This window comes from Dromaius novaehollandiae, chromosome 7, assembly GCF_036370855.1.
Source record: "Dromaius novaehollandiae isolate bDroNov1 chromosome 7, bDroNov1.hap1, whole genome shotgun sequence".
NCBI classification, from domain to species: Eukaryota; Metazoa; Chordata; class Aves; order Casuariiformes; family Dromaiidae; genus Dromaius; species Dromaius novaehollandiae.
In genome coordinates this window covers 43218967-43246490 of record NC_088104.1, presented here as the reverse complement: position 1 = coordinate 43246490, position 27524 = coordinate 43218967, and the positions used below count along the sequence as shown (strand labels likewise).

Below are 27524 nucleotides of genomic sequence, written 5' to 3'. Positions count from 1 at the left end.
GCATGCCTGCTACTGGCAGATACAGCTGCAGCCAGGCCATGTGAATCATTAAATATCTATTTTTAATTAAAACCATAGTACAGTAATTAAAGTTTGGTCATAAAGATAGGCAAACATAAATACTTTTCTCTCTTCCACCCCCATGGTCTACAGATGCATTTGAAAGATTCAGGAGTGTGTGGATTCAAAGGTCAAGAACCATTTTGGTGAAGTAGAGCAAGTGTTTGAGGATTCAACACCTGGAGCTCAAATTCCCAGTTACTGTGATGTAGCCCCAGCTTTCACTGAGTGTGGGATTTTGTGATTCATCCTTGGGCCTTTTGCAGCAGGCACAATCCAACTCTTCTGTATTGCTTTTAACACTTTTCAGTGATGTGCACTTTACAGAAAATGATTAAAATATACTGTTTTAAGAGAGAGACTGATAGTTGCTGATTATTTAAAAAAGAAAAAACTACAGAGAAGCCTAAAAATGGCATTGTTACTTGTTTTTAGCTTCTGAACATCATAGGGCATGTTTCTTTTGTTGTTGCAAATAAGCCAATAAATTATTTTAATTACTAGCTTCAATGATTTTATACTCTGATGCAAATAATATTGCAGTGTCAAGTTCAACGATTTTGTTCAAAACCACCGTGTGTCTAAAGACCAGCTGCAGAATGCTGCCCCCTATTCCCTCTTGCCTATATTAATAGCATAAGAGTCAATGTAAAGAACTTATTTTCCTTTGAAGTCAGTTGATGTATTTTTCTGTGTTCAAATTGATTGATTCCATGCTTATTCTGTGCTAATGTGCTAAAGCACCTTGAACCATCAATGTGTGCTTCACTTTAAGTACAGATATGGAGATAAATGTTTGAATACATGAATGCATACAGCAGGGAAAACTGAGCTGATTCCATTGTGCACTATTGCTATGGAGACTTTGCTGATGGATTTCGCTAATGGCAAAATGTGTCTCACTATTGAACATTGCTGGATGAAATCTAGGGATCGCGCTGCCTTGCTCATGTCCTGTGAGTGAGACAGGTTGCAGCATGTTACCGTGCAGAACAGTTCAGTCTGGTCTAACTTATGCTCTGCCATTAGAAAGAGGGACCATACGGTGCTGAAGTTGACTTTTTCCTCCCTAGGTGCCCAATGGGAAATCAGATCAACACCTTATAGAGAAGAAAATGAAATGACTTTGATATCAAATATGTGTTTTTAAAGATTGCTATCAGGCTTCAGAAATACTTAAATTTCCTTCTGGGATCAAACTCTTGTTTTCTTAAAGAAGTGAAGGTAGGAAATTTTTTCTTTCTGACTGCATCACTATGACTTATAGCCTACACTTATTTTAATAAGAGTCCTGCTGTTAGAACCTTTCCGACTACTTCTCAACTGGTCTTCGACGCTATTTTTTCCCCGGTCAGTGCTATAACCTTGGAAAGAATGTTCCCTTTGTTCCTTCTCAGTGAACCATAGAGAACCTGATATAGTGGCTCAGGATTTTACTTGACAAGACTCATGATGGCTGAAGAGACAAGAATGTGACATCAAGTTATATACCCCGGAGCTCTCTATTGTTTTTATTCCACCATATTTTCAAAACAACCTTTCCAAGGCTGTGAGGGGAGAGAGATTCACTTTTTGGTATTGGTTCTTATCCAGTAAAAGGTGAAAAACAATGAGGAATCACATGCATCTTGTGAAAATCATGTCTTTAAGCAGATGAGCAAGTTTGCCATCCTGTTTTGGAAGCTCAGTTTGGGTTTGGCATTTTGAGCATGTCTGAACATTAGCATCTCACTTTGACTTACTGAAGTGTCTGGAGCAGCCTTTTCCATTGCCTATGCTGTGAGACCAGAGGCATCACAGGGCTTTGCTCTGGGCCAGTTGCATAGGGAAGGACAGAGGGTAAAGAAAAAGGTTTAGGAAAGCTCTTAGAGGACACCCTTGTAAATGCTTCCCACTTGAACCTAGCTTATGATAAGCTACAGGATTCTATAGCTGTGAATGACAATATTCTTTAAAGACTAATTTCAAAAGCTTTTCTAAGCAAATGCTTTTGTACGTGTGTTTTTATCTAAGCTTTCCTACAGAGCTCTGCAGTGCTGGTGCAGGCTTAGGGGGTCGCAGTAACGAAGGGTCACACAGAGCTGAACTCTGTACTAGGACTCGTTGCCAGATGTATTGGGGATGACTCAGTATCAGCATTACTGGGCTTAGGGCAGCAGGCGTTGTACCCTCTTCTGCGACCCCCTGAGGTGGGCTCAGCTCTGCTGGCCAAGCAGCAGGGAGGTGGTGCCTGCAATTCACCTTCCAGGGCTTGGAGTCTGATGCTTTCACTAATGCTTGAAGGTGTGCATGACCAGAACTCAAACTTTTCAGGTTCTCCACATGGCTGTTTGTGCAGGACCAGCCACTACCCTTTCTAGTTGGCATTGTAACATCAGGCTAACAGCTTGGAAGGCACGTTTCTGTATGCTGCTCCCTTGGCCTGATGTGCCTCTTCATTTGGGGAAGGGGAAAAAAGAAGAAAAAGCAAGACGGAAAAACCTCAAACTTGAAGCTTGAAAGATTGTTGCAAAGGAGGCAGTTTCCCACTATCCAAATAGTATCTTTGCCAGATGAAAACACTAAGTTGTAAGGTAACACTTTGATATCCACATCCATATTAGATTGATGGATGTTGTCTCAGAAAAGCATCTTTTTTTTGTTATATGATTGTTCTAAGGTTAGAGTTTAAAGTCTGATTTGTGCAGAATTTGCAGTGAGAAGTAGGCTTTGCCCCAGAAAACTCCCCCTTCTCCTCTCAGTGAGAGATTAATGACATGAAAAAAAATATTTCCACTTTGTTTATCTTATAGAGCAAATAAGAAACAACAGTTACTGCTTCAGCAAAAGCCCACACTTTTTCTTGCCTAACCTATTTTTGAAGGTTGTGGTGAAACTACCTCAACTCTCTGGCTGCTGTACGGTTTGCCAGGTGTTCTCCTCTGAAGTTGCTCCTGAAATAATTTAAAAGTGTACCTTCTGGAAAACCAGAAGCATGCTATATCAAAGGTTTCAGAGAGTATATCATACTAGCAGCTCAGGGATTAAGTGGTGTCCATGTGACTTGAAGCAAAAGGGAGTTTCTAACCAAAGAACCTGAACTGAAAATGCATGACTGTTGTTTAGAGGATTGCAAAATATTGGCTTGTAGTACCAAATAAGCAGCTGGCCTTAAGTACACTTTGCTAAAGTAGTTTGAAATTCAAGCAAGCCCTGAGAGGACTAATGAGACCAGCATTCCCATTTCTTAGCTCTTGTGTGCAGGGGTGGCAGTGACCAACTTTTCTGTACCCCACATTAAAAGTGGAAATGCTCAGCTAAAGAGCTGGCCATGGTTTTTGTCTGCACAAAAAGCACCAGTGCTTTGAAAACTGCAAATTCGCAAAGTGCATGATGTCTTGGCAATGTCGTTAAAGCTGCAAGGTGTATTTTTCCCCTCATCTGTCTCCAGCCCTCTGTCCACCTGTATCACCTCTTCCCACCGGAGTTCACTGAGTTCCTGCTGTGCAAACTCCATTCCTAAGATGAGGAATGTAAAATTCAAAGCACCGTAGTCGTCAGGACCATCAAGGCATTTTGAAAGGCTGAGAGGAACTGGCCTCAGACGGCTCCTTTCTTCTGAACCCAGGCCCTAAAGCCTTGGCGACTAATCTAATGTAAATTAATAGTATCTACCCAGGTACGGCTCAACTTTGGCTCTATTTCACAAACTGGTAACCATTCTTACTGCAGGAAGCCTTACTTTAACTTTCTTTTCTGTTTTCTGCTTTTTTTCTCCTTTCTTTTTTTCCTTCCCTTTTTCTTCTTTTTCTTTTTTCCCCTTTTTGGACTTTTTCTGTAAAGCAGCCTCTTCTTTGGCAGCTAGTTCTGCGGCAACCTGGAAGAGACAGAAAGGAACGTGAAGGGCTGGTCAAATGTCCTCGTATGCGACGTGTGTTACAGATGTGTGCTGTACAAATCATGAACCAGTGTATATTTTTGCTCTTAGTTTCAGCTTTCCAGTATCAGCATGTTGGCTGGTGGCTGGCTGTGGCTATGTACTGACCAACTACTGTTTTTCCCTTTTTGTTCAGATGCTGACAAGGGTAACTCCAAAGGCTCATCCTGTGGTGTGTAGCAGGCACAAGCAACTGCTAAAGGAGCAGGCCTCTTGCAGCTGCCGTGACCCTCACCCTCTGCAATCGTCTTTGAGGTGAGAGAGGGGGAAAAAGGAGACCTACAGTTGCACCCAGAGCTGACAAATCTGGATTTTGGCAGACCTTGGGCATGGGAGGGGACTGAATTTCAGAGCAGCTGACCCATCATGGAGAAGCCTGTTCAGTTATGCCGAGAGCATTCCTACTTGGGAGTGTTAGCAGAGGTGCTGACTATGGCAATATATCATGGAGAAAGGTGATTTCTCTCTCTGTCCCAAACCGCCAGGGCTTTTATGGAGTAAGACCAATTCCTGAAACCACCCAGAAGCGCAATATCCTAATGACATACAACTAAAAGCCCCCCTGGACTTGGACTATGAATTTGTCTTAGTGTTTTTAAGGCAGATTGATTTTTATAGAGATGGATTTTGAGGCTGCCTTGAGGCATGTCTAATTTCAGTATTCAGCTAAAGACTGAAATTTTCTAGTGGATGAGAATTATTGGGTAGAGATATATGTAGCCTCGTATTTTCATCCCTGCAAACTAGTAGTAACTGATATTGGTGGAGCTACATGAGTTTCCATTAGTTTTGTTCTTGGCCATTTATGCTTTACTATCAGAAAAGAGGCAGAGGGTGAAACTTGCTTTTTCTACTGTTCTCTTGTTTCCAGACACCTTCTGTTGTGCTCCCTTGTCCCAGAGATGAATTCTTTGATCATCTACTGGTAAGTGTAAAACAGAAAATCTGTGGCCACTGAAATTTATTAATGGACCATTAATCTAACAGTACTGTGAAAAAGAAGAGTAGAAAATAGAAGGTTTCCAAGCTTAAGACAAATGTTTCTTGTAACAGTGAAAATATTTGTTTTCTAAAGAATGCCTTTTAATGCATTAAAGATTGGGTAGTGGAAGGAGGGAGACAATGACAAGGGCTATACTTTGCAGTCAGCGAAATTTCATTAGTGGATTTCCCCAAGCATTTCAGTATCTTACATTTAATTAAATATGGTAATTTAAACCCCAAGCACCATTCAGTCATATCTTGCGGTGATAAGCAGTGAAGCATTTCATTCTCTTGGATAGATTAATAGATTGACTAGAGTTCAAAATGGGTTTTTAGTGTCCCAGCAGGCCTGTTGTATCCAAAACCAACAGAGCTACTCAAAGTGTATCCTTTACCACAGCATCAGTACCCTTCCAGAAATCCAATCTGGTGACCTCTACCTCCAACCTCTGCTCTGCCTGCCTACCACAGGGTAACTGTAACCGTTTGCAGCATCTCAGGAGCGGGTTTCTCCAGCAGGATTCCTGTAAGTACGCATTAAATCTGCAAGAGGTTTTAATTTTAGGCAGTGCTTCTGAGTTCTGCTGATAATATTTTAAGTGTGTCCAGACTCTGACTGGAAAGACTTGCTTTCATGTTTTTGTACTGATAAATAATATGATACCAAAGGGGGTTAGACACTTTCTGTTCTTATGAACCTGTTAGAACTGTAAACTAGGTAAGTCTGCTGGATACTTGCCAAAGGTGTGGTGGCTTAAGTATTACTTAAGTACAGGCATGAGCTTAAAAGGCAGATAAACCTAATGTCTTTCATTTTGCTGTGTCCCTATGCCTGCTTACTGTAGGGACGCGATCCCACATCAGCTTTGGAGGGAGAGGGAATGGTACAGCAATACGAGAAGCCAAGTCTAAAAACATGCAAGGAGTGACTGCAGATGGAGATCGTGTAGATGCAAATAAAACCTCTATGGTCTCCTTCCTGGACTCCTTGGCGATGCTTATTGTAGGCTGAGATGTCTTTGTTTCAGATGGACTGAAACAAAGCCATGTAGCTGGCAATGCTATCAGCTTGTTGACTTTTCTGAACTGGCTCTTTTCCTCCCAGAAGAGAATGACAGAACAAAGATAATTTTTCTTTTTCCCTGTTTGGTACCCTTTTTCTTCTATATTCCTTCAGTGCAGCTTCTCCAGCTCTGTTTTCACCTCTGCTCTAAGCAGCTCTATAATTGCAGAGGACTGGGATGTGGTGTGAAGTGGGCTGCATATCTAACCTTGGATGGTTTGCACTCTTGCACACAGAACAGCTTCACCTCCAGCTACAAGGAGATGCCTGAAGAATCTGACAAAAGAAGGGGAAATAAAGGAAAGGACGAGCAAAGGTTAGTTTGAGATCCTACGCAACTCGCCCACAGTATAGTACCTTTTTTCCCCCCGAAGAAAACTTCACAGGAAAGAAAAGTAGCTGTCTTCCTAAATTATTTTAGACTGCCCTTTCTTTTGCCAAGTTGCCTCTTTTTGAAATGATGCTGAAAGCACTTAGAAAACTCCTGGTGTTGGGGAAGAGAATGTGCATAGGTTAAGAGTGGATGAATTTATTTAGTCGGCTGCTTTTGCTGGTCTTGCAGAAGGAGTTCTGCAGACCTAGTGGTGACTTTTCTCCAGTAACTTTTCCCTTTGAGGCTGAAAAGACTTTCCTCTAACTGATCTTCCATAAAAGCCAGATGACTTCTCTATTCATACACTAGTTTGTGTGTTTCCAAACTTTTGCAGTTAAGTTGCTGCAATCCCCTTTTTGGGGGAAAGGTAGGGCCACTAGAAGCAAGTGAGGACTATGGATGGAAATGCCTGATGCTGGTGCATAAGCCAAGTATCTGAACACCCCCCAGCTGCCAGTAAGACCCACTTGGTGTTCTGTGTTCCTCAAACTTTGCTTTTAGAAAACGTGGTGTTGGCTCTGTCAAGCAGATGCTTATTCTCAAAAAAGATACCTGCAGTATTTCCTCATCCCTTGGAGGAAGAGCTGACTGGACTTCTTGCCTTTAGTGTTGGGGATACAAATGAAAAGTAGTGACAGTGAATTTAGGAATTTTGGAATGCCAGCTGTTGTGGGTGAGATGGTCTTAAGAGCCTTGTAAATATGGCTCTAAAAACATTTTGAACATACACACTTATGCACATAACCTACTGTTCTTAGAAATTTTTCTCTTTGAGTATTAACTTTTCAGGAAAAAACTTTTGAAATCTAAGACCAAGCTGCTTCTCCAAGAAAGCAGGCCTATGTGCACATTAAGTGCATGTTAGGACTTCAGAATGGATTCTTCCTGAAGAGTTAGCATCCAGTCTCCCTCTCAGCTCCTGGGACTGTTGGAAATCATTGTGGCAAACAGATGAGGTGTGACCACTTCTTCAGGAAGATGCTAAGAAAAACTCCTCTTCCTTGCTACCCAGGAGTGGACTGTGGTATGTCTTATGTGGTACGCAGTATGTGTTTTTGCCTTTAGCAGAGAAAGGAACTTGAAATAAATATTTTGGGGGCTAATCTCAGAACAAGAACGGCTTGCGCTGGTCGTAAGTACAAGCAGGCTCCAGCAGCCCTTTTGAATAATATCTGTGCAAGGTTAAACCTTTACCATGTCTACTTTTCCAGCAATAAGGGCTATAATGGAAGATTCCATTTCCAAAGTTTAGTTCCTAAGTTGTATGGCGTGTTTGAGGCAGGAGGAAATGCCATCCTTATGTCCCAGAGTGATGTACTAACCATTGGACTGTCCACTTGTGTTCCTAGCACATCATATGCAGATTTGGTAAATGTGCTCCTTCTTCCTCCACCCTCTCTAGCTTTAGAATACTTAATTACAACTCTTTTTATAAGCTGAATGTTTCTGTAAGGTGATATTATTTTTCAAGTCAGAGAAGGAGACATTATTTTCATTAATTATGGTATGCTTGGGACTCTGTCCCATCAAGTTAGCTGAAGGCTAGTGGTCTGGATTTGTTCCATTTGTATAGCTTTAATATTTTTCTTTTGGAAAGCCATTTCTGAATATTGTTTACTTTCAGATGTGCCCCTGTATGCAAACCTTAGAGATCATTAGGATTATTTTTAATAGCTTGTTGCAGGAATGGATTGAAAATGATGGGTGGTATTTCCTAGTTTCATGGAGTCTTGCAGGATCTTAGCTGCTTTTAATAGTCTGTCATGCATTTCTGTCAATGATTCATACATGCTCTAGTCTTTCTCCACTTAGCAGATGTTGCCCAAATGTGGTTTAACTCATCAGTGTAAGATTCATTCACTCTTCTGTCCGTTTTCTGGCAAACACTTCAAAATATTAGTCTCTGTTAAACATGTTGAGGAAAAATCTGTTAGCTTGGCTTGATGTAGGTTTTTGGGGAGGAGCGTGGGAGAGGTGAAAAGGAGTTGTTGGTACTGTCTGACTTGAGGCATACAACCTAGGCTACTGAATTCAGCCAGTGGATACAAGCCATCACATTCAGGATGCGGTGGAGGGTCTCTAAACTTGGAGTCTGCTTGCTGAATGACTTTGCGGTGAAGTGTTCTCTGGAGGCGAATACCTCTGTCTGTTGTGTGGCCTAAAGGACACTGAGTACCATTCCCTCCCTTCTATGTGGTTCACTTGAAATAATGAGAAGGTGAGGTTTTGAGGTGCCCAGCTCCAGTTGATGGGACTGTGTGATTAGCACTTGTGAAAATCCAGTCTCATATTTCTTTTAAGAGGCATGCAGAATAGAGTGGAAACCAGAAAAAAAGGCTGAGCATAATTGTACACATCTACTGAAAGATCTTATGGTTGGTGTATTACTTGTCAGGACAAAGGTGCATTTGCAGAATACTGCATACTAGACAGTACAACTCCAGAGAGGCTTTTGAGTAAGTCTCTGACTTTTTAAAGCTATTCCTGATGCATTTATTTGGTAAAAGTGAGGAACGTAATACTTAGGGGTGTGTGTGTGAATAGGATGTGCAGGACTTGCTTAATCGCATTTTACTGTATACCTGGGAAATAGTGGGGGATATTAATTAAATATTAAGTGACTACTGGGGATCTCTTGCACTGCCATTCACAATGAAACTGATTCCTGGGATTCATAAGGATCTTTAGCTGATAGTAATAATGAATGCTAATTTGTGGTATAGCTTTTTACAGAGTGCCAAGTGAAGATCAGGAGTGTGTCTGTACAGCAACAACCATATATTCTTTTCACCTGTTTGCTTATTGCTGCTGGATCAGATACTGAGATGACAGTAATCTGGAACTGACTTTGTCCTCCGTGCAGCAATTGAATGTACAGCCAAAGTCTCAATACGCAAATGTCTCTTCTTTCTGATAAGCTACCAAATATTGGAAATAAGAGGGTGGGCAGAGAGAGGGGGAATGATGTGAATGTTAAATGGCAACTCTCTTGGCTTATTTTCATGGTGATGAGACTTAATGAACTACAGAAATGGATCATAATTTTGTTGGCAGCAGTATAAAGGCAAAGCCAAAGATTGTTGCATCTGATGATTATCTTCGGAGCAAAAACATAAAAAGCCAATAGGGACAGACATCTGGAACAGAGGCAGTGAGATTACACTGACTTTTCAAAATCTTAAATTTCTCTTGAAGAGTATGTGAAGAAGTAGAGAAAAGTCTCTGGTCAGTCAAGAGATGGTATGTGTTTTTCCAATTAAATAGCCAAGTACTTTGCATCAGGATCTCTTTGGAATACCTTTTTGAAAAGTATTTGTAAAATGTCATGAAAGCAGTTTGTGCAGAAGGCCAGCTACATTACGAAGCCAAGTAAGGTCAGAGTTGTCAAAAGGATAAAGAAATACAGAATGTATAATAATGCAGCAATGGTTCGTGAAGCGATTAATTTGTATTTTATTTTCCCCAAAGTGTCTTTACCTAAGTCTTATAAAATGCTCACTTTTTAAATACAGTTCTGTCCTGATTTTTCATGGAGTTTAACTTGAGAGTAACCAACCCATTCACAGAAGGTAATATATACAAGAGGGGACGTCTAGTCTCCCCTGAAGTCAAGGGCAAAACTCCCATTAACTTCAGTGGGGCCAGGATTTCACTTACTATGTTGCCCAGCAGACCAGAGTGGAGCAAAACCAGTCGTCTTTGGGATTTTTAATATGCAGCCTGACTCAGATGAACAAAAAATATTTTACTTGTCTGACATTCAGGTACAATCACGAACACACTGAACTTTTTTTTGCCAACCTCATTCTGAGTATCTGTTAAGAGTAAGTGAAAGGCATTCTGCTCTGTTATACTCGTTTAATGGGGAAAAAAAGGGGGGGGGGAGTCCAGGGAACTCTTTGGAATCAGATAATTTCCAGTAAAAATTTCCTGGGAAAGTAGGTGTATTTTTTTTCTTCCAGGTGTTTTTCTTTTATGCAGGGAAAAACAGGCAGTAAAGCAAATTCTCTAGGCTTTAGACTTCCTTTATTTTTTATGCAAAGAGAAAGCAGATGCTCAGGAAAGGCAGAAAAATAGCTGAAGGAGGGAATTCAAAGCTGGATTTAGGACAGGGAAAATATTTCTCCAGAATCTACCACTGGATCCAGTTTTGCTTGGTATAATTTCTCATCACATTTTCTTCTTGAATTGTTTATTCGTGTTGTTGGCAGGTCTAATTAGCATCATGTCCCCTGAAGCCTTCTTCAGTAATAAGCCATACCTGCTGGGCGGCTCCCCTGCTGCTTAGAACAGCCAACAAAGCCCTCTTGACTCTGGCATGTGTTTCTACTTTAGAGGCTGAAAACTTAACGGACTGATCTGCTTCACTCTGCCTGGGACTGAACAACAGAGCAACTTAGATGCAGAGACCTGCAGGGTTGACCTTAGTGTACACCGAGCCAGGCTAAAACCAGGAGCACACCCTGAGCTCAGTTATGTGAGGCACGGAGAGCTATTTGTAGCAGTTTTCTTGTGTATTTTTCTAAGCAAAGTAACTAATGGTTAGAGTACTGTGCTTTATGCTGGGCTAGTCTGTATTTACATCTCCCAAAACCACACACATTCTGCTGGAATGCCCCAGGCTCTTCCCTATGATTCTGGGAAGGACTGAATCCAAAATACTGTTTTATTATACTTGTGTTAGATCATCAGTTGCCAGCAGCTAATGAATGCAACACTGTCTCAACAGGGAGACTTTATTATAAGGACCACAGAGGTCAGTTTGTGACTGTTTAGTTTTTCCTAGTCTACTAGTAGCCACCACGCCTGGTTCACTCGGGGGCCAAATCCTGCTGCTGTTTGCAGGGCTTCCTGTTCAGTTTCCCTCAACAGGCTCCTCATCCTGCTAAAATCATTGCAGAGGGTGGAAATGGCTCTGAGTGCCAACTGCTGCCTTTACTGCTCCAACTGGACTTAATCTCATTCTCTGTGTGACACCCAGATGATCAGAGGAAGAGATTATCAGCTTTTTTTATTAGCCAGAGAAACCAGAAGAGACTTTTTACCAAGAATAACAACTGAGATCATTGCAAAAAGATAACTAAGATAAACTAAGATGCTTCCTTCACTTGAACTTGCCCCTTGTGCAGACTTGCTTAATGGGTCCTTGGCAGTAAATCATAGCTTAGGCCCACCTGCATAAGTAACCCTTTTCTGGTTTAACTAACCTAATTATTGGTACACCATGCTGATACTGAATGCAAACACACTGGAACCAATTTCATCTGAGGTTAACCGAACTTCATTGCTTTGCATATTTAAACTGAGGTTCTTTAGTCTAGGGTTAAACTTTGATATGTATTTCCACTACTAGCTAGCACCAGTCTATGTGGATTTTGTAGTGAGCCCTTTGCTGTTAGCTCTGTTACAGACATTTATCACTCTGTAATTTGCATGCTTGAGCATCTTCAGACATGACTAGGTGGCTGCATGTTCTGAACATGGAACAAACTTTGGTATATGAGCAATGAAAGTAAACTTTTGTGGTTTACCTCAGAAGAAGATGGTCCTTTCGGTCTCAGCAAAAAGCTCTTTAACCATAACATTCCTGGAGTGCTGAGGGCCATTGTTACAAATAATTGGTACTTAAATAAGCACATGTGGATATTTTCTCCAATCCCATTAGCCTTTTGTATGAGAGTGACAGTACCTGCTCTGGGGTTTTTTGAGAAAAAGTAGCTGTTGAACCTCCTGCTTCTTCAGTAGGATAGTCAGAAAACTTGCCAACGATATGCCTGTGATGGAAAAAGAATAAAAATCTAAAAGTTTTCATTGAATCGACAAAGGTGCTAGATGGTAGGGTAGCATACCCTCGCCCCCTATTTAAAAAGGGAAAGCTGTCCCCTAAGACAGTGTTTTTTCATTATTGTGGGTGGTTTTTTGGACTGGTAAATTCAATAAAACAGTTAACCCAGATCTCTTGTCATGTGGCCCATCAAACATTGAATTTTCTTAGGGAAAGTTCGATTCACTTGGGAAAAGGTGTGTGGAGCCACTGCATGTTGAAACTCTAGTTTTGCTGAAGTTTGGAGCTTGGTCATTGACACAAGCTCTGCTGAATCTCATAAAATTTGAGGTTTTCACTTGCAACTGCCTGCTCTCTGTCTTCCAGAGGTTACTGCTCCAGTAACTGAAGTGGCAGCTGAGGCATGGGACTGTGGGCCACTTTATAGCCTATGGTCTTGGTCTAAAGTGCTGGTTTATAACTCTGCTTTCACTATCCAACTTTTTTTTTTGGAATCATTCAGTTCAAATCTGTTTTTGATCTACAAATTCCAGGTGTATTTTCATGGGAGGATCTCCATCCTCTAAAATTGTAACAGACTGGCAAAATTGGGTGGTGATGGAAGTTGAGGAGGGGGTAACAAACGGCTTTGTGGCAAGGTATTGCGGATCACATGGATAACACTGTTTCCAGACCTTTGAGGGAGAGATTAAAAGATAGAAATAATTACAGCTCAATTATATAGGTAAGAATCTTTCACTACTTTCACTTCTGTAGATTTTTTGGATTATATCAGTTTGATTTTCTGTTTCTTTGATTATTTCAATATGATCTTCTGTTCCAAAGAAAATTCTGACACTTCAGAAAAATGCTTTTGCTGCTTTCAAATAAAAGGGTAACATTTCCTCTAAATGAAATGAAATTTCCCTTGAGAAGAAAATAACTGAGAAAGGTCAGCATGATTCATAAAAATTACTTTGTTTTTGAAAACAAGTGGTACCTTTAGGGACTTTCCTAGTCTACTGTTGAGCAGTAAACTCAATTTCAAACTGAGATCCTTGGAACAGAGGATTTGTTATGTTTCTATAGTACTGTGCCTATGGTTTGGATCCTCAACTCTAGTATTAATGTAATACCAATTACAAAAGAATAAACAAACATTTGTCTGTTATCGTAGGCACTCTGACTTCCATGTTCAACAATTACGACTATATGCAAACAGATGCAATGTTTTGGTCACTGCATTCCCAGAAACCAGCCTGCATGAACAAAGGGATGTCTTTGTGGGTGTTTTTTTTCAAATGTAGCAAGAATGGGCCTTTTGGGCTCCAAAGAAGCTGGATCATCTAATTTATTTAATGCTGGGCCGTATTTCATATGAACAGCCAGAAAAACAGTTTGTTTTTGTGTTAAATTCAACATTGTACTTTAAATATTGCTACAAGTCTGGTTTACAGCAACCAAATTCTCAATCTGGTATTAAGGCTGTTGCTACTTTATTAATGCTAGCTGGGAGGCAGGAAAGACAGTATTTGCTATGAATGAAGAATCAGTTTGGCATCCACTCCAATGTCATATCAATGCCAACTTTCAATATTTATTAGTGGTAGATTTGATATTTGGTATTAGTTTTTATTTTAAAATGATTTATTGCTCTAGGAGACTGAAATATTTGCCCTTTGGAAATGTATGCTGAGTGTATGTCTGCTGCAGAAATTAACTATTGAAGTCTCAAAGTTGGAACTTGGTTGCAGTCTGTTTATAGTCTGTACTTTCTGTGTGTGTTTCTTCTGCTCACAGTCAGTGCAGCTGTTTGGGATGATATGGTGCACCTCACCTTTTTGTAGAAGCTACAGCAATTACTTACATTGCAAAATAATTTGAGGTGGATAGAAAGTAATGTCAAGCTTTCCCTTCTAGTTGTGTAGAGTGTCAGCCCATTTACTAACTAGTCAGCTGTCTGGGGACAAGGTCTTTTGGTGGAGGGCAATGGAGATTGTCACTTCCCATGGTCATCAGTGACCTGTGAGCAGACAGCTACCAAGCATTTTGGTCATGCTAATTCTGTAGGGACATTTGTTATTTCTTCCTGGACCTCCTCCTTTCATGTGTCCTGTTGCCTAGCATATCAGTCACTGTCCAGTGGTCATGGAGCATTATTCTTAATTCTCGTTTCACTATCTGATTCCTTGCGAGTTTTCCTCTTTCTATTCTAGTTTTAAATGGCTACAGCTTCAATCTTGTGATGCCTGGAAAGTATGCATGACTTTTATGGCCGAATTCTTCTCTCTGAGTTTAGAGGTTAAGCCAGGGGTTTATTTGGACTGCAAATCTATATAGGGAAATTCTGCCATTGATCTCCCATTTTGAACATAATCTCAATTTTCTGTCCCCATTCACTGTTGGGCTGCATTTGGCTCAAAGAGCGGTTGCAGTGGGTTGAATGTCATGCACTTGTAATCAGATACTACTTTTGGTTTGAACTGCACTTGAATTTGTGTTTTGCATAAGCTGGTTTTACAGTTTTTGATAATGCTAAAACACTAGGATAAAATGAGCTGCTGGCGAGCAGTCAGTGAACAGCCCTACAGTATTCCTATATCCTCATTCCCCCAGATATGCTCCTTGTAATCCGCACCCCAGAAGACTCCACCAGGCATGCCCTGCATTAAAGCCAGGGAGCATCTCTTAAACTAGGGGGATCTTCCAAACACATGGAATGATTTTCAAGTTGTCTTTTTGCAATGATGATTGTTCAAATAATTTTAAATGGCTACCCCCTTTTGAAATTTCCTATCAAGGATATGAAGTGTTCATGATTAGAGCCAATTCTGAGGCAGTAACAATAGCGAAAGCAATTAAACCACAGAAGATGTAAGAACTTGCTCCAAACTCAAGCCTAGGATGCTCTTTTACTGTGCTGGAGCCTGGAATGTGGTATAGGGAAGGGCTTTTACAATGAAAATCCTTCTTGGTTTCACCTCTGGGGTACAAATGGCATACCCACACTGGAAAGCAAGACTTTCCAAAGGGAGAGCAGCAGAGATGGAGCAGCAACAAGCCTAGTCATTGAACTGGAGATTAATGGAACATTATCCCCTCACCAGGGTTGTTCCTTGACTCCACGAGTTGAGATGCGACTACAGTCGCTGAAAAACTGGAGCTTATTTGAGATCACCAAGTAAAAAGAATTTCCAGCTTGGTGTTATTGAGATAGCTTGCTTGGTTAAGCATGAAAACTACTTGGACTGCATTTCCTCTTCCATTTATTTTCCATATTCACAGTACCTTGACACTTCCTCTGCACATCAGTATCTATGTGTAGTTTTACCTACAGCCTAGCTCACCCACAAAGCTCATGTACTCTGATACCTTCTCTGCATGCCACTGAAAAGGGAACACAGTCCAAAACTGAAACTGGTGGTCAGGAAAGTCTGGACATCTGGTTGCATATTCATGGGGAGAGGAGAATGTAACAAGTTTAAGCTCTTGGTAACATGAGCATTAGTGTGTGTAATATATTTGAGAGATGCAGTACATGTGGAACACCTAGTTCTGCAGCAAATCAAAACTCAATGAATCTGTTACTTATTATCATCTTGACATTTTCAGGAAAAAAAAATCCGATTGTGCTTTTCCAGCATCTCATAAAAATGTGTAAGTGCCAGAATTGGAAGAAGCAACTTTTATTTTCAACATGATTGCTTCACTGGGAGAACTGACAAAGTGTTAAAGACAGCAAGAAAAAGCAGAAGCAAATTCTACTGTAACTATTAGATTTCACATGGAGAATGTAGTTCTAGTAAAACTGTTTGCCTAAATGAACAAATAAAACTTGTAAAAAGCATGCTCTGTAGGACTGGACTCAGTGGCTGCACAGAAGCGAGTAAGATGGGACTTAACGGCAGGGCAAAGAAGAAAATCCATCCATGTGATACAAACTTCAGCAGTGGCAGTAGCCTTGAGAACCCTTTATGGTCTACAGGCCACAAAACCTGTTACTTCCCAGTCTGTTGGCAAGCAGCTGATGGTTCTTTGTGGGCGACCTACTCCCCAGTGCGTATTCATAGGACAGTGAGTAAAATAAAGCCACCACTGAACAGAAATTTATGGGAGCCTTGCTTGCACTGCTGCAAATCAAAGTCATGGCTGCTGAACAGAGTTCATGGTAGGCAAAATACCTTTCTTTGGGTCAGAGCCACAGCCTTAATGGAACTAGTAAATGCATCTGTGCTGCTAAGGACACTGCTGAAGGGCTGTGGAGACGGGGCCTTTAGAAACTGTGACATGTGAGAAATCCATTACTTTTTTGGAGAGCAGGAAAATCCTTTCAATGGGAGCTTAGTATGGGCTTGGTAAGTGGCTTTACAGAAAAGCCATCTAATTGGAAAGAATGGGAGCCCTAAATTTACATCGGAGCTGCTCAACTGGAAGCGTAAGGGGATGTACACAGATGGAGAGGAGAAAAGAGACTACTTTCCCCTCTCCCAGCTAAGAAAGAAAAGGATCTAATAAGATTCTTCTGTTGTTTCTCTAGTTACGTTCTGTTCTCCTGCTTGCTTTGCCGTTGTTGCTCTCTCTTTTTCCCAAGTTCTTTCTCTTATAATAGCTTGGATCTGTCAAATGTAATCAAGAAAGAATGACCTTTTACTGTCTGCAATGTGAACTCTGTCTCTGGTCATGTAGCGTAGGGTTCTGCCTCTTCTGGGCTCAATTTTGTTTTGGTGCATAACCTGCAGAAACATCCAGGTTTCAACTAGGCTTGAATGATTCTTTGATGTCTCTAAATCACCGCCAGACTTGGTATGAGTCAATGTGATTGGCAATCTTTGCTGAAGAAAGGCTCAGCACTAAATGTTGCTGCACCTCAGTTCTGACCTGTAAAATAAATTCCTCGCCTTGGTGATAACTCTGGATACCGCATTTCTATGCCGTGCTTGTCTCATCTGATGCTTCCCCCTCTCTGCTGCCCCTCATTTGAGCAGCATCGCTGTTTATTCTTTCTTATTTTCCCTCTATTCCACATTGCTCAAGGATGGTTATAGTTAAGGCTAAATATGGCAGCTGATTTATGAGAACACACCATTGGTTTAAACATTTTTCCTGGTAATAGACTCAACAAGTTACTACCTACTCTGTTTTCTGGCATGGTTTTACATGTGTTGCTCTTTCTTTTTGGCCATGACTTGTCTAGCTAATTGCATAAAAGACCTTGTCAGGAAAATAAAAAATTGTTCTTTGGAGGAAAAAGAATGTTTAACTCTTTTCAGGGTAAGAAAGGATGTGGGATGTGTACAGAAGAAAAGGCATGAATGATGGCTGTACCTTCTAGGCAGAGGGACAGCAGAGTGTTCTGCACAGAAAATGAATAAAAACAAGGGTGGGGGGAGCCCTTTAAAGAGAGAAACCCTGCTTGGCTTTGTAACTCTTGCCAGTTTCTGAAATCCCACCTGATATGGGTTCTCCCAAACCACTTTAATAGCAGTCTTGATTTAAGGTGTCTTTGCTACAGCATTTTCTTCCCTTCTGTGTGTGTGCTTTCTTTAGCTCTTTGAAAATCACTTCCAGAATAAATAACCTAGACAAATACAGAATTTCCCATAAAGCAAGATTAATTTCCACAGCCTCCTTGTCATCTTTAATGGGTTTGGACACAGGCATATTAGAACTGACGTTTTATTTAAGGTTCTGATCCTCCAAGCGTTTGCTTGTATGTGTGATAGTTATGCAAGGAAGTAGTTCAGTGGGGTGACTTGCAGTGATAAGTGTGTGGAGGATTGGAACCTTTGTGTGTTGTTCTAGATAAATATTCAGCCTTGAAAAGGGAAGATCAAGTGCTGCAAGGCCAACAATGTGCAAGGAGAAACACTCCTCCCGGGGAGGAATGAGAGTGAGGAAAGGTTTGTGGGGAAAGGTGATACCCTTTATTACAGTAACTGCCATAATTAGAAACAATAGATGGTCTTTTGGGGGTACCCAATGCTTTCTTTAGATCTGAAACAGCAGAAGTAAGCCTCAAAGCCAAGCAAGAGTGGGGAACAGTTGTTGGAGGGGACAGACCTAAATGTGGAATGTGGTAATTCTCTGATAGTTTTATTACATGTAGTACTGCTGGCTGGGAAAGGTAGACCTTTGGCTGACCCAGTACACTTGTTCTTAAGCTTCTTGAGTTCTCAGTCTTAGAGTAAAATAAATATTCTCTTTTGCTTTGTAGTAATGTGAATTTTCCTTTTCAAGGATCCTTCTGCTCTTTCAAGAATGACAGTAAGTAATTAGTGTATTGAGGGGAAAAGAATGGGATCTCTCTGCTCCCTTTCAGATAGGCCTGGGTGGTGATGAGCTTTTTCTGCCAGGACTCCTGGTTCTCCTGCTATAAGCCACAGGGGAAAAGGAGGGAAAAGGTTTTTTTTGGCTTATGGGTAACATCAAAATTCTGACAAAAATTATTCCTGGTTTAAAATGGCAGTAAGTCTTCACCTTTTAATGAATCAGACACATGGGAAAATGGCATTACAAGTTGCTGCTGAGCTTTTGAGTTTTTGAGTGAAAATTAAAGGCAATACAGGCATGAATAATGCTAAGGGAATATTAAAAGGTTTTATTTTACATTTTCAATGTTTTAGCTTAAATAAAAAAATTCTCAGACTAGAAATTTGGTAAAATCAACACTCAATGTTTTGCTGATGATGACTTTGAAACCCTGCCTTACGTGGCCTTGCAAAAATTTTCTTGGAGCTCAAATTGAATTGATTTTGAGTCCGTCACATCTATGTAACTGTGTAACTGATGTCTTCTGCAAGAATTAATAACATCCAACCCATGCTAAAAGCTTAGAAAAACCTAGAGAAGATGAGCATTAAACTTATTTCCATTTCTGTGCTATGGTTGCTAAGATTAAGGTGACCGGAAAACAAATTCCTGTAAGGGTGTGTAGTTTTTTGGCTTGACTCCTGCCATGCAAGACAGTCTCAGGCAGAACTGCCAGTATGCCTGTGGTGAGGGTCTCCAGCGAAACAGTGAAGGCATCTCCCAGTGGACCAAGGACAGCTGCATGTCCTGCCCTTGTCCTTGCAGGAAATGGTTTCTAGGCAAGGAGCGCAGGGCATGTCATGGCATCACACAGCAGTCTCTAGTCTGCAGTATTTCTGTGGTTGTTGGCCTTGCCAGGCCTATTGGGAATTGCTTCATTAGTCAGGAATTCATTAAAGTAACTGCACGCTTGTCTTGTGGTGATAACCTGCTTGTGTGAATCAGGCCCTGGTGAGAACCAGAAAGTCTGTCTTTTTGCCTCTCTGAAACCTACAGAACAGCATGTTATAGTTAGTATTAACCACAGGATACGAAGAACATACAAACCTAGTCCCCCCCCCCCCCCCCCCCCAAAAAAAAAAAATTACACTGTGGTCTAGCCAATTTAACCTGCACTCCTACTCGGAATGATTTTATGATAGCTCTAGAAATAGAGCATAGTGAGCTGCACCTGTCTGAGATACCTGCAGGTATTGACACTCAACATCGCTCCCCTGGTTTGTTCCCTAGTTTTACACTTCTTTTAGGGCCTGGCCTTCTATTTTGGACTCATCTGTGATTCAGTGTTTACCAGAGCCATGAAGCAGGCTACCTACCTCAATGGGCTGCCCCATAAGGCGAAGGGCTGCTCCCCTTTCACAGAGTCAGACTCTGTCCCCAGACTTGTTTCAGTTTAGTGGGGCTAGCAGCTGGCTGCATCCTTTTGAAGACCTCAGTTGTGTCAACCACACTGTAACAGGAGTGCGTTGAGCAAACCTTCCTGCAGCAAAGGAGTTCCCCTTGCAACCTAGCTCCGTGTCCGAGGGACTTGGCTGCTGCATTAAGGAGCACGCTGGAGCTCAAAACTCTCATTAAACACTCATCTCCTTTGATCTCCTTAGACCTTGCCATTCCCTTTGGGGTGAGGTCAAAAATACAGAAGCTAGCTCCATGAAATGCCAGGCCAAATTCCCCTTGCATCTACTGAATTCCTTGCCTTCAGTCAGCTTAACCTGCCTTCACACAATGTCCAACCCCATCTCAGGTTGGCAATGTTTCTGTGCTTGGTATTCAACTTAAGAGATTGAAACAATTATGGCTGGTTTTAAGCAAGATTACTTTAACTCTGACTAGAAGCTTGCAAGAACAGCTTTTATGCAGAGCCTGCCAGAAGGAGTCAATAATGCTTTATTAACACAATATGAATTCTGTAAGGAGAAAAACAAAGCATGTAATTTTGTAGCAAGGCCAGCCAAAAGAAATAACTTGCCCTCCAACATCATCAGGTCTTTTGGGAATTAGAGTGAAATGGAGTATACAGAGTATTTTGTCTTATTGGATTTGTTTATGAGAAATTGAGCTATCATTTCTGTTTCTAGAAGTCAAGGTGTTAGTGAAACAAAATCTCTCTTTTGGAAAAGGAAAAAGGCTGGAAACCAGCTGCTTTCAGCTCCTTTGCCATGGCCCAAAACTGTCCTGAGTTTTCCCCTGAAGACATTGCTTTGAGAGCTGACAAGCAGCGCCCTGGATGGATGCTGCTCATCTGGGAAAGCTCCAGTCGCATGTGAGCTCTGCATCGCTTCTCTCAGGACTTTGCCCTCTTCCTTGTTCTCAAATGGTTTTGCATAGGCTGTATTTCTTCTGCCACCACCTGACTGTGAAAAGTACTTGAAGTATTTCAAGGGTATTAGTGGTATTAGCTGATAAAATGCAATCTGAAATGACTCTGCTCCCTGAACCTATTGTTCATATGCTGGATGGGTAGCTGTGTGCATGCATAATAAATTCAGTGCACTTGGGGAATGTCAAACTCGCTGCATGTGCTATGCAGCGTGTGCACCCTTTATTTCTAACTGGGAAACTGGGGACTAACAGTCTGAAAATGAATAAAACAGCTTTGTGCTTTAATCTACCCTTATCAAAATACAGGAATAAATATAGCACAGTAAATAGGAGTAATATGTAGCCTCGGGTGTCGGAGGTTAAAAAAGCCTTATCTGTGATAACGTCTCAATGTGACTTTCTCTGGTTTGCAAATGTTTGCACGGTTTTACATGTGGTAAAGGGGTAAATCTGAGGTGACGTCACAGGTTGACATGTTAGATATGTGTTTCAGTAGAAATACAGTCTAACTTGGCATAACTTTAACTTTCAGCCTGTTTTGCCTCCCTGGATTAAAATGATGTGCATGTGCACAGTCCTATTCAACCACTGTATTATGGGTGCCCTGTCCATGGATTACTGTGCCTCTGACCTGCTGTGTCCACAATTTGACTTCAAGCGTTTGCAAAGGACAATGTGTAATCAACATCTGTAATGCGTCATGTTGCTGCTTGGGAGAGTGGCTTGCCAGTTCATTTTAAGACTGATATTGTAGCGTTGTGCTAATGGCACTGCTTGTAGCCAAGATGGAGCTTCCTTTGAAAGCGCTTTTAATGTGGAAGAGAAACTTCAGTGGGGAATGAGAAGCTGAAAAAGGCACATGGTATATTCTTAAGTTTTAAATAAGGCAACCAAATATGCTTTCTATTTTACTGCTGCTAATGTTCTCATCCCCTTCAAGAGATCTAGTTCTCTGTGGTTTCTGTGAGTGTTTAAATGAACTATTTAATCACAAATCTAAGGCGATTTCATGCATATGAAAGCAGTCTCAGTGCTGGATTTCTCAGTGTTCGCTCCAATTGGCTTGTGCAGCCTTATTTGAATAAATCACTATCAGGTATACAGAGAGTGTAAAAATGGGAAAGATCTGTGCCTGATACTGAAGAGTTTTGCAGAGAATCTGCATAAAAAGTTAGAGGTCAGTGCTAATAACCAAATACCTAGCTCAGCAGCAACAAAAAACATCTAGAATCTCTGCTTTGTTCTCAGTAATTTTAAAAAGTACAAAAAAAAAAAAAAAGAGATGAAACTTTCCAGACGAGCTCAATTAGAAGCCAGTCTCAGGCCGGTATTAAGAGCATCCATTTATCAACAACATTAATTGAAAACTAGTCATCTTTGCAGTCCAAGAAACACATTGCAATGGCTTGATGTGCCAAGTTCATCAGCCCTCACCTTATAGCTTTGTGAGAGAAATGGGGTGCTGTATTTTTAGTACCTGTTTGGTGCATCCCTGTAGCATATATTCCATTATATTACATGTATTCCATAATCTCGTCAACTTGGCTGATAATGCCGATGGTCTTAAAGACTGATGGAGAAATGGATGCCTTTTGCAGGACTTTGGTATTGCCTCTCTAAACTGTACTAATGCCTGAATTCTTCTGTATGTGCTACTCACACTGGAACGCAAATTTAATCAGTTCTAAGCATGAACTGGAGCTTTTTCATTATTATGTTTACACTATGGTTTAATAATACGTCTTTTAAACTTCTGTGTACACGGGGCAGCTGCTGCAGAGAGAGTTGCTGGTGATGTTGCAAGAAGAGGAAGACACCTGGCTGGAGGCCTAGGGACATCCATAGGGATGTCCTTTGGGAATGTGGAACTGGATCTGTCGCCCGTTCTTATGTGGCAGCAAAGTGCCCCAGCATCAGTAACTTCCTTCTGCCAAACTGGTGCAACCGGTAAGTTGGGAAGCGCAATCTGAGAAGGAAGGTGGAGACTTGAAGGACAGGTTTACTGACTTGCTTAGTCACGGAGGGTTTGTTTCTTTCTGTTTTTTTGTTTGCTTGTTTTTAGTACTGGAGACCTAAATGTATTGTTTTAAAGGTCTAAACAGTGGATCAGGTCTTTGGAATGTCCTCATTATAGGAAAGCAGAGTTACCCTGGGAGAAAAATGTAAAGGCTGGGTTTGGAAAGGAAAGAAATGCAGGCATGCATGTGGGAGAGTCTACAACAAGCTTCTCCCACCTTTGCTCCCACTAGTTCCCAGGCCTCCCACAACTGCAAACCTTGCAATACATGAAGCCTAAACCCATGCATTATGTGTGATTTCCCAGAAGAGGGTGAAGTGATATTTTGGGCATAGGCTTACCCCCTCTGCAGCAGCCATCAGAGCTGAGCCAATGATGGGAAGCACATGTATGCAATGTGAAAGATGGCAGAGCCCCGGCTCTGGAATTCGCTCCCTCGGAGCAATTATATTTTGACTTGGAATACTTTAAGGACTCCTGCGGCTACACACGCTGCAGGCTGTATCTTACAGCCCCACTTTAAACCAATGCCTTCACAATTAGTTGCTGGATTAGACACTTTTCAGAAAAATTTGCAGGACTGAGCCAGTCCCCACATGAGATGGGGGAATAGAAAACAAGGAGGTAAGTTTCCTTTCCAAGCCACTAAAGGATTACTGTGTCAGTTAGACACCAAGAGGGGAGAGAAGAATTTTTGAATGGGTTTTAGTTGGGGGGTGATGCAGATTCCTGGTATTATATAAATGTCTCAGTAAGTATTGATGCTAGTTGTCTGCGTTTATTTGCTGTTTGCCCAAGTGAAACAATCCGTTATGTTTTGTTTGGTATATTACTAAATGGGGCTACACTGATACCATCTCTTGTATAAGCAGAGCCTAGCAAGATCTGGCAATCCTCTTACATGCATTGTTAAATCTCTCTTATTCAGCCCAGGATGGTAACTCTTAATAGTGCCGTTGCCTAAGTCCTAAGGATGCTTGACATGGCAGACAAAACATAGCTCGTTTGTGAATACTAATAGCTGGGTGTGTTTAAAGTAAAATTACTACAAGTAATTAGATTTTCTGTTGTCTCTGCACAGGACTGAAATGCAGCATGACTTAAAAGCCCTGGACTCTGACCTGGATAATAAAAACAACCTGCTTGATGGAGTCTGACTAATCTCCCCCACACTGAAATTCTCAGTAAAACTGAAACATATTGATTCTGGAAGGAGTGGATGAGACTCAGGTTTCAGGCAAGTCTTCTTCCACCCACAGAAATACTATCTTCAAACCTTTCCAGTGTTGAGATTCAATCTGAGTATGGGATTTGGATGGGCCAATGTTAATACTAACTTTGTACTGGGTAGCGTTTATCTGAATGCTTGCCAAACCACGCAGCACACTGCTGTTGCAGCAAAGGGGTATTTGGGTGCTCTCAAGGGAAATCAGCTGTTCAAAGGCAAAAAGATGTCTTGTGCGTGCCCTTGATGTGCTTACCAACCCTGGGATTGCAGTTGGTGCATTGCTCTCACCCGGATCCTACACCAGCTATTTTGGAACAGAGAGCTTGAGGCTCGTGGGACAACCTGCTTCTGCCTCCTGCGTCCTTCCGCTTCACCTCCCTATCGTTTCTGCTTAACCCTGCTGGAATTTAGGCATAAGCTCTTTTTTATTCTTTTTAAACACCTCTGGGTATTTTATTAACCACCTAAGTACCTGCTCACTTTTACTGAAGCTGTGCTCTCAATCTTAGCAGTATCTTAAGGCAGTTGAGCTTGAGTCTAGTTGTATATTTTGATATTTGGCTTGAAAAAGAGATAAGGGGTGTTTTATCCAAGGCACAGGCAAGGAAGGGCGAGTAGAAATAAGCCCAAAGTGGAAGCTTTCTCAGCAATGTGGTAGATGCTGCACTGATTTCCAGTGGAACCCTAGATTTTCTGTGCCAGATGGTGCAAATCTCCCGCGTGTGGAATTTGCTTGAAATTCAGCACTTTGGCAACTGTCAACAACTTGTTAAATAAACATGTTGGTATACTGAAACCACAATGCCCTCAGTCAGTCGTATTTCCCATCGACACTCTGCTGCTACGCTCCCCAGTATGTAAACTTCCAAAAGCCCTCTGTCAGTGAAAACAGTGAAACTGTATTTCGAAACTAAATATATCCCTCTTCTCTTGCAAGAAAGAATAACAGGCTGTCATTCACAGCAACGTTCCCAACCAGATCTTACATGCCTTTATTCTCTCCATAGTCAAACCTGCTCTCCAGGCTGTAGACAATCAAGTCTTTTTTTAAATGTATTTTTACCCAAGCTTGCTTGCTGGGATATGCGTTTGGGGACCACTCTTCTGTCTTTGCATTGGACCTTCCACATTTTCCATCAGTCTTTGGTTCTAACTGTCCCTATTTTTCAAATTGGTGACTTATGTTTTGTCAGATATATGCTTCTTTCATCCCTCCTTTTCTGGTTCTGCCTCTCCAGCTCCTTGTGACTGTTTCTGCTAGCCCTTTGCTCTGATTCTTGTATCGGTCCATGTGACATTTTTTTCCCCCCACTTGCCTTCTTTTTTCTTCACATTCTACGGACCCAAGTGTGAAAATTTCTTTATTACTGCCTCTGCTTGCTTCTCCAAAGAGATGATTCTGTGGAGCAAGGGCTGTGCTTTGGAAACCACTGTTCAGTGCTCTGTGTTCACTTTTATTCTCCCTACTTGTAAGCTGTCTTAGTCTTTCTGCTCCCAGGATCTCTCTTAAATACCTCTCCTCTGTCAGCCACCGGCTCCTCGGTGCCTCTCTGCCCTGCCACCCAGGCACCAGTGGGACTCCTGATTCTTTTTTCTCTGCCTGGTCCTTGTTCCTGTATCCTGGCATACTGTCATTACCTCTTTTTCACTCTGCTGTTGGAAAGGGAGAAGAGGGAAAATTGATGCTCTTGTATTAACCTGCTGAAGATACTTCTTACTATCGCAGAGTAAAGTAGAAAAACTTGCTGGGCTAGGTCCCTCCTTCTCCTTGAGTTTTTTTCCCCTCTTTCACTCTCATTTATTGGGACTGTGCTAGTCAAAACCACTTTGAGCCCTAAAAGAGCACAACAATAGATCAGATGATAGGGCAGAGTCCTCTGGGCCAAGAATAGTAGGCATTGACTTGGATTACTGGAGCAGAAATGAAGTCTGAGGTGAAATTCAGCTCCAGATATCAGTGCTGAACACCCCATTTACCTGTTCCTGCTTTCAGAAATCCTGTCTGCTGTCTTGGGTCTCTGCTTGAGAAGAGGATTTAAAAAAAAAGAAAGAAAAGAAAAAATGCAGTGTGGCAGAATGTTGACCTGACATATTTATTGAACAGGCCACTACAGCATTTCCCAGGAAAAGCCCAGTTCAGCCTTTAAAACATGTAGAGCTGTATTATAATAAGCTGCTGGCAAGTGTGAGGCCCTGAATCTTACTGGTGTTTGGCTCTGCATAAGTATCTATGACAACAAATAAATCCAATGTTTGGGATGTGTCCTTGAGAATGTCAGTGGGGGATTTGTTGCGCTATGTCAGTAATGTCTAGCATTTTTAAGCTTCTAATTCCTAAGTATTACTGTAGATGAGTATGCCTACTTTAGAAAAATAATTAGTTAGTTGCAAGATCTTTTTCTTGTTTGCAAATGGGGCCAACTCAGAGTAATGCTATTTGCTTTAGCTGATTCCAGATTTTTAGCCAAATAAAGGAACAAACATTTTTCTGGAGCTTTAATGCTAAGCAGGAGGTTTAGACTCATGGTCAACAGACTCCAGGGTATCTGTGAGTTACTTTCAGCCTTTTTGGGAAGGCAGAAGGGGGAATGACCCTAAATTTGCTATAATGGTCAGTGTTGCCACTGGTTCTACAAATAGAAAAGTAGAAAGCAAATGAAGCCAGGAATTCATCCTATGTGACAGTGCTAAAGATGGGTATGCCTGTAATAACAGTGCTGAAAGTGCCTAGGATGGTAGGGCAAAGAGCAACCTTATCTTGTGCTAAGACTGTGCTTTAAGGCCTCTATTTTTCCTTGCCCAACAGTAGCAGTAACACCAAATGTGCGTACTGAGAGTTATTGCTTTGGCCCTACTGATTGCATCCATTTTACTCCTGTGTTAACTGTGCTTTCAGCAATGAGAAAGCAAGAATAAATGAGATATCCTCTTTCAATGTGCAGAACTACACCTATGACTGGCTCCATGAAGGGAGCTCATGCAAACACTGCGCTGCCCAACTCCTCTTAGGCCCTCTGCTGAAACCAGGCCTGTAATTGGGAGGTTATGGTCCCCTATAAAGTATTTGGAAGAATTATGCACCCAAAAATGGGATTCAGAAAGCCAAATCACAGGCAACACTGGGGAAAGGAATGTGTTGTAACGCCTGCTTCCTCTCTCATCTATCAGTGCCTTCTCCAATGTGCCACTGAGCCTATACCCCCTGGAGCGGTTAGAGCTTCACAGATGAAAATTGCGGAGCTAAAAACTGGGACTATGAAATGAAGTGGGGAAAAGGTTTAGTCTTTCTGGGCAAAGTGATTTAGGAACAGGCAGGTTGAGAAGAAAAGTGGAGAAGAGACTGTTGTGAAGAAGAGCCATGCTCACTATGGCTTTGCTAATGTGTGACTTCAAAGCTGAATGAGCTTTTAATGCCACTAATCAATAATTTATATGCATGCATTGCAAGAGGTGTGCAATGCGAATCATGCCTGCTGAAAAGACAAATA

At 41.5% G+C, this 27524-nt stretch overlaps 1 protein-coding gene and 1 long non-coding RNA gene across 3 annotated transcripts in view; one reads left to right on the top strand and one right to left on the bottom strand.

Moving 5' to 3' along the window:
• LOC112985803 (uncharacterized) overlaps positions 1 to 24209 on the top strand; it is a 76931-nt gene extending 52722 nt beyond the window's left edge. Inside the window, exons 2-7 of the long non-coding RNA XR_003259837.2 lie at positions 4113 to 4231; positions 4848 to 4901; positions 5361 to 5486; positions 6260 to 6339; positions 22562 to 22738; positions 23890 to 24209. This is a non-coding gene — a long non-coding RNA (uncharacterized LOC112985803). The remainder of the gene's footprint in view (positions 1 to 4112; positions 4232 to 4847; positions 4902 to 5360; positions 5487 to 6259; positions 6340 to 22561; positions 22739 to 23889) is intronic.
• The window catches only part of IQCA1 (IQ motif containing with AAA domain 1), a 110456-nt gene that overhangs the window by 44329 nt on the left and 38603 nt on the right, over positions 1 to 27524 (bottom strand). For both annotated transcript variants that reach the window (XM_064515402.1, XM_026104704.2), the window contains exons 7-8: positions 12086 to 12170; positions 3782 to 3916 (exon numbers count right to left, since the gene is read on the bottom strand). In XM_064515402.1, coding sequence (XP_064371472.1) covers positions 3782 to 3916; positions 12086 to 12170 — 220 coding nt within the window. The remainder of the gene's footprint in view (positions 1 to 3781; positions 3917 to 12085; positions 12171 to 27524) is intronic.